Source organism: Morone saxatilis, unplaced genomic scaffold, assembly GCF_004916995.1.
Source record: "Morone saxatilis isolate NCDOM2014 unplaced genomic scaffold, NCSU_SB_2.0 Contig7, whole genome shotgun sequence".
Classification (NCBI taxonomy): Eukaryota; Metazoa; Chordata; class Actinopteri; family Moronidae; genus Morone; species Morone saxatilis.
The window spans coordinates 11,796,638-11,803,494 of record NW_023340246.1 but is presented as its reverse complement, the minus strand read 5'-3'; the positions used below and the strand labels follow the sequence as shown (position 1 = coordinate 11,803,494).

The 6,857-nt window shown below is 39.9% G+C and overlaps 1 protein-coding gene across 1 annotated transcript in view; it reads right to left on the bottom strand.

The window, feature by feature from the left end:
* LOC118340851 (N-lysine methyltransferase SMYD2-like) overlaps positions 1-6,857 on the bottom strand; it is a gene marked incomplete in the record, with an annotated part of 9,323 nt that overhangs the window by 1,601 nt on the left and 865 nt on the right. Inside the window, 5 exon segments of the mRNA XM_035679001.1 lie at positions 1,311-1,378; positions 1,627-1,751; positions 3,769-3,829; positions 3,924-4,034; positions 5,714-5,777. Coding sequence (XP_035534894.1) covers positions 1,311-1,378; positions 1,627-1,751; positions 3,769-3,829; positions 3,924-4,034; positions 5,714-5,777 — 429 coding nt within the window.

Genomic DNA, 6,857 nt, shown 5'->3' with positions numbered 1-6,857 from the left:
TTAGCACAAAGACTGGAAACGGGGCAACAGTTAACTTGGCTCTCAATCATCTCTTGGCTGTAGCTACATATTTTTATTGGCAGACGAGAGAGTGGTGTCTGTCCTCTAATCTAACACTTGGAAAGAAAGCAAATAAGTGTATTGCCAAAATGTTGAACTATTCCTTTAAGCTCAAGGTGGCAGAAAACACAATCAAAAAACAATACTTGGTGTACAGATCATTTAGAGCTGATCAATTACTATATATTACAGATTTAATTAACTCTTCTTTACTAGTTTAATAGTAAATCTTCCTTTGAATTTGGTGCAGGCTGATCCACCATATCAAGCTCACGGATGACTGTTTCACACACTCTGCACTTTTGTAATAAGTACAGCTCCTTTCTCCACACACACACACACACACACTTGGGGAAAAAAAACTGAACAAGACCCAATCCCCTCTAATGGCAGCTGTTGCCCTTCCTCACTTCATCTCCAGGCTTCATGTCCTTCACTGCCCGAACATCAGCCGACGCCCCGTCATATGTGACTATGACGCTGGGAAGACAGCTGTGGTTTATCAATGCCACACTGTGGAGAGATAGACGGAAAGGGAAAGAAAACTGATAAGAATACAAATCCAGCTCTGTACTTTCTTACAATAGGTGATGTAGGAGCAGTGAGAAAAATGCCAATTTGTTATTGCTCATAGTAATGACATAACAGTGACATAAGCACTTATTTTAAGTGGTATTAGGACTATGCTACAACTGCACTCGTCTTAGGTCTTGAGTGTCCCTGAAATATGTCCGCGACCTTGCTATTACAGGAGTAGCAGGCTGGAAATAGCTTAAAAAGGAGCTGAGAGGGCAAATTCACCTTCACGCAGGCCGTTTCAAAACTGAACAGCCTCTGCCACAGCAGGGAGAGGATTTTACAACCAAATGACCAACTGGAGAAGAACAGTTGTCTTGCTAGGAATTGACAATCTGGCCCATTTTGGCATATCTTTTACATGTAACAAAGTAAAAAAAAAAAATGTATGTGTAATTGTAGCATTCAGCATTCATGGATGGATTTACGAGGCGCTTCTGTTACTTTGTCCTTCTCCAGTATGCTTTTGCAACTGACCAATGTCCCCCAAAAAATGAAGGGACTAACACATATCCAAAGAAGCCAACTGCCAGTACATAGAGAGACAATCCCTATGAGACTGAGAACCTCAGAAGGAGCTGTGTAAGGAGGAGAGAATGTACTCATATACTGTACCTACATGTGTACAGAATAAAAATGTGCTTGTATGAATGCATGTTAGTCCTCCTTCTTACTCTGGGTAGACTGCAGTACCTATGTGGGACAGTTCATCATCCTCTATAGTGAAACCATTACAGGCCACCTGTTGAATAAAGGAAACACAGGAGAAAAAGAAAACAATTCAAACACTCAATCAAATTATATGTAAATTACTATGTCTTCTTTCCTCTTAATCACCAGCGGTTGACAGGGAAATCACCAACAAGCAAATTGTTAGCATTACAGAATCTATGCTTACTTGACAAGGACATGGCAAAAAAGATAGTAAGAATAGACAGATTACCATTATTTGTGTGTGTGTGTGTGTGTGTGTGTGTTTGTGTGTGGTACCTGGGAGAAGAGTGTGAGCAGGTCTTTGTGGCCGGGTAACTCCAAATGTTTGGAGAAATAACGATGGAGTCCGGCAACATCTGCCTCGTTCATCTCTCTTTTCTCATTGTCTACGTCCTCCACATCTGTTCCAGGAAGAGGGGAAGACATTCTGATTTGGTTGATCAAATGTATATTTTTTCCAACTTGTATTTGCTATTTACCAAGGGTAGCATACCTACTCTTTAGGCCAGTATCTATTTCAGACTCTGGTGTCCTAATATAAAACTAGGTGAACACCGCTTAGTGTGTGCCAGGCTAAAATTAAGATAGCGACAGAGTAGAACATACCATCCTAATGTGAACGTACCCTCTTTTCCCAAATGAAACACTAGTTTGGCTATGGTCATTTGTAGGAAATCTTATCAGCACAAAGCAAGTGATCAGTCTAGTGACTTGCAATGTCTTGCTGCTATTTGAAGCCACCTTTAAGCAAAATGCTGACAGTTTGTCTTTAAATCTGTGTATAATTTACAATTTCTCACACCCAATATCTTTACATTGTATGTTTGGACATTGCAACTGGATGTTCAAATAACACACTGACTTGCAAATACACCGTGAACCTGTTTCAAATCTGATTTTGAAGTGATCTGAGCAACATTCAGTCTAAAACAACAGACATTGATGTTTGATGATCCTTGCAGGTTTGTTTTCATCAGGTCCAGTCTGTTAATCTTTAACAACTGTAAATAGATGGAGATAAACAGCTCTCTTTCCGTCACTGTCACTATGCCAAGGCAGGAACGCATTATCACCACGTCATCCGTATACAAGCTGCCAGACTGTGTGTTTGTGTGTGTGTCCGCATCTTGTCCCTGACCAGTAACACTAGAGTCAATTCATCCTCGCACGTCAGACTCTGAATCAGCATTTCAAAGGAAAGCTGATGATGCTAAAGCTCATGAAAATATTTGAGCAGAAATCAGTCTATGACAAGTGCCCTGAAGCTCACCGGGTAGAGCTGGGCTTGAGTCCTTACCCGGGTTTGAGTTGGCCCGAGACCATTTGCTACATAACAACCTCACTCTTTTTCCTCTCCCTCTCTACTGTCCTGTCAATAAAGCAAAATGCCCCCAAAAAATTATTTTCTATTACTGAAGAAAATAAGAAGAGCCATGATGAATAATAGTATACATTGCCCAAAAAAAGAGAAATTACATTTTACAATGATTTTTGCCTGCCTGTATGTGTTGGTACACATTTTTCTGTCTGACATTGTCAGACTCTCGATGGACAGTTTAAGTTGATACAGCAGACCCAGAGATATCTTTTTTTAAATCCATGCTTTCTTCTTCCTCATCAAAACCTGCCATCTAAATTACCCATTATGCATCTCAACCAGTGAGAGCTCAGTCAGAGATTTGGGTGTGTTATGTTAGTAGTGGCTAACGTGGCTATGTTACATTAGCCACGTTAGGCTAACAAAGCTGCTAGCCTCAAGCAGAGATGGACCGAGGTCAAGTAAACTTACTTCTTTCTAACTCCACGTTCAAGTTTTTTTCTTACTTTTAAAGTCATATCAGTTTTCCAACCTTAAGCTCGACTCAAATTACATCACTTGAGTAAATTTATCAGACTTCACGCAGCTCCCTCTGGGGCCATTTTTACCACATGCAGCACTCCACAGCATGTGCAGCAGTTTGTTTTTTATGCACCCTCTTAATGCTACTAAATATTAGTTAATATACTTTTTTAGTGATTTTGAACTAAATCTCAACTATAAATTACCTTTATGTGATTAACTTGACCAGACACCATTTGACTTACAGACATTCATGCAGTCAGCACTGTGTGTTAGTCTAAAGTGCTCCTGCTTCCCATTCAAGCTGTTACACTTGTTATGTTGTCTAAAGGCCATTCGACCAACATCTATAGGATATATATAGATGTGGCCATGGAGGTTTCTCTCAGTCTAATCTGAATGGGTTGTGCTTTTTTAAGCGGGATATCTAGGGACACTTAGTACTGAAGTACAGACACTTTACACTAAATCTGTACAATCGCTTTCCAGCGGTTGTCCCTACAGTACAAACAGAGTGCAAACACAAACAAAATTCATGTGTGCTTTTATGCTTGTGTGTTAAAGGAACAATTACTCACGTGATTGTATCTCTTCTATGAGTAAGATCTTCTCAGATACACATCTTCCTTTCTGTGTTTTCTGCGGAAAACAGGCAAAAAATTATCTCAATTAACCACAGTATATGCCAGATAGCACTCCAGAAGGACACTGTGTCTTTCATTAACTCTCCAACCTTCTTGGCGAGGATCCGGGCCACCAGGCGGGACATCTCTGACGGGCACCAGTTTTCTCCGAATGCAGTCATTGCAGAGCACTCCAGCTTGTGCATGGCCCAGTCCCCTTTCTACACACAAACAATATAAATGTTATGATAGCATGCAAAATTGCAACCCTGTAGTTTAAAGCCTATTTAACTATTTACAGTTTAGGTCCCACCACAACAAAGGGCCTAACAGTTGTCATATATGGCCCCTGAGTTACACCACCAGCTGAAGCATTAAGCAGCATGGTGTAATGTGACTCCACACTGTGTTACTCTAACGCTACCCTCAACCATTTACCCCACCATATGCAAACTGACACATTCATTTTTTGCTTGATCCCACTCTGATTTAGTTCATTATAATTACGATAGTGCAAGTTTACCACTCACATCACTTTATATAAATCATAATATGCTGATATACATGGCATCTATATTCTGATCTACATTAACAGACACCAGCCAGTGGGTGATTTGGTGTCTTCAGCTGTATGTTTTTTCAGTGGGGTTAGGATGGCTGAGATGAAACTTCCCTTTTACATGTGACTTTAACATGTGACTTTAACACCCATTAAAGTGACACTATATATACAATATATATCAGAATATACTGCTGCACCCATTGTCGTGTTATGCTGAAAAATGGCATTATTAAAAACACAGTTACTAGTGGGGCAAAAATGTTAACTTTGGTCTTGAGGGTGGCTCCAGACGACAGGACATGCTGTCACCAGAAACACAGTGTTTATCTTCTCTACAGTGACTACTGTTGGTCATCTCAGCGCATTGTTAAACAGCCCCAGCTGTACTTGGAGTACAATTGTATTTTCTATTACTAAAGAAACGAGTGATAAGACTTTAGTCCTTTCCTTTAGAGCTGTACCATCATGAACTGTTAGGTACATCAGCGCTCTAACTTCTAAACTGCTGGCCGCCCAGTTATAAAATGGCTGTTTTTCTACAATAAAGTTATTTCAATATTTAAAAGTGCTGTGTAGCATAAATAAAAGACCATTGTCAATAGGTATACTGCTTTCATTAGTCACGGTTTTCTTTTCTCGCGCAATTTCTTTATTGACAACTTTGTCATAGAGTAATGTTATGGTTTAATTACAGTTGAATTCTGTATAAGGTTAGGTCTACCTTCCATCCCATGAACATCCCAAAATGTATTTTTTATCCTCCCTAATCAATTATCTTCCATCCCCGGGTTGGAGGGATGCCCTTAAGTTAGAGCCCTAAACATTTTTGAGGCTTTTATTGCTTTTAATTGACAGTCATAGTGACACAGTGACAGGAAAGGGGGGGAACGAGAAAGAGGGGATGACACGTAGCAAAGGGCGGCAGGTTGGAGTCGAACCTATGGCCGCTGCAGCCAACTCAGCCTTGGTACACGTAGCACCAGCTCTACCAGATGAGCAATCCGGGGGCCCCTGAGACAAATATTTACCACTGAATTGACCATTATTGTGTACATCATTGGATGTCAATCCATCCAGTAGTTGTTGAAATATAATATGAAATAGACTCCTGACAAAAGTGTCAGGAAGTTCCACCTGCAGATACGATCATTTTTCAGGTAGATCTGCTTCTGTTCTAACATACAGTAACTGTTGTTACAGTAATACACATTAATAGTTTGGTACTGTGAACTACATGATATGACCCATTATCTTACACCCCATCCTTGTTCATTAATCACTTACACAGGAATCATTACATTACAGAATCATTCTATTCCTCCGACGACTGCTTCCTACCTGGCATTTTGCATTGCAGTAGAGGGCTTTCTTGCACTTCCCACATCTTGCCAAGCCCTCTTTCCTATAAATGACAAAAACAGGGTCTATTAGGTTATAGCAAGCAGCATAGTTACTGAAAGATCCTCACACATCCTTGTATAATCTTCTTTCCCCAGACATACAACACTCAGACACCAGAGCTCAGTGCATAGTGGATTATCTTGTTGTATCTCTATATCTAGCTGTATGTGAGTATTTAGCTTCTTGAGCGTGTAAGTGCATTTTAACATCCTGCTCCATTGCTCTGAGACAAGAAGAAGCAGTTGCTGGTGGCCTGTCGTAACTGATAGCAATGAATGGCTTTAAAACATTCTGTGGTATTAATAGAGTTGACCTTATCATGTCCAGCTGCCCCTCTATCGCACTGAAACAGTAAAGCAGTCCAAAAGTCCACTGTTGGTAGTCCAACCTGATAAACCTGTAAAGTACAGTCATACAGTCTGTACTCGACTCTACACATACTGACCTATCAAAGTGAGCTGTATCAAACATTTCTGATCGTCTATAGTAGAACGATGTCTATAACGGTATCTGCAAAAGTCTTCTAAGCTTAAGGCTCCATCTACACTTTAGAAATGCAGTCTCAAATTAAATCTTTTCTAATTTTTTTCTATTTATGCTAAACTAAGGTTACATTTAAGGTTGGCTGGATAAAGAAGGAGGTCACAACTAGAGTTTGGATTGGGGTGAAGACTAAGGTCGGAGGTAGGCTTACAGTGGCTTACAGTTGATGATAGTTAATCTGATAGTTGAGGATCAGCATTGGACATAACATAAAAATGTCTGCACAGAACCCAAACTGTGCACATATTTAGAGTTCTGCAACTTTTCACATCATCTCTGACTCTCTGCATCATTTAAGGAGTCAAATTATGGTAGTTTCAATGTATATCATCCATAATAACCTCACATAACTGTCCCTAATAAATACATTTGGACAAAAATGAGTTTCTCAATGTTAAGCTGAACAAATATATAAACTGCTGCTGTAAGAGTGATAACTGATTGTTATCATTACATTCAGACACGCCAAAACAGCCAAGAGCTGCATGACTGCCTGGCTGGAGAAAAAGGAAATGTTAGATAGTGTGATTTATAACTA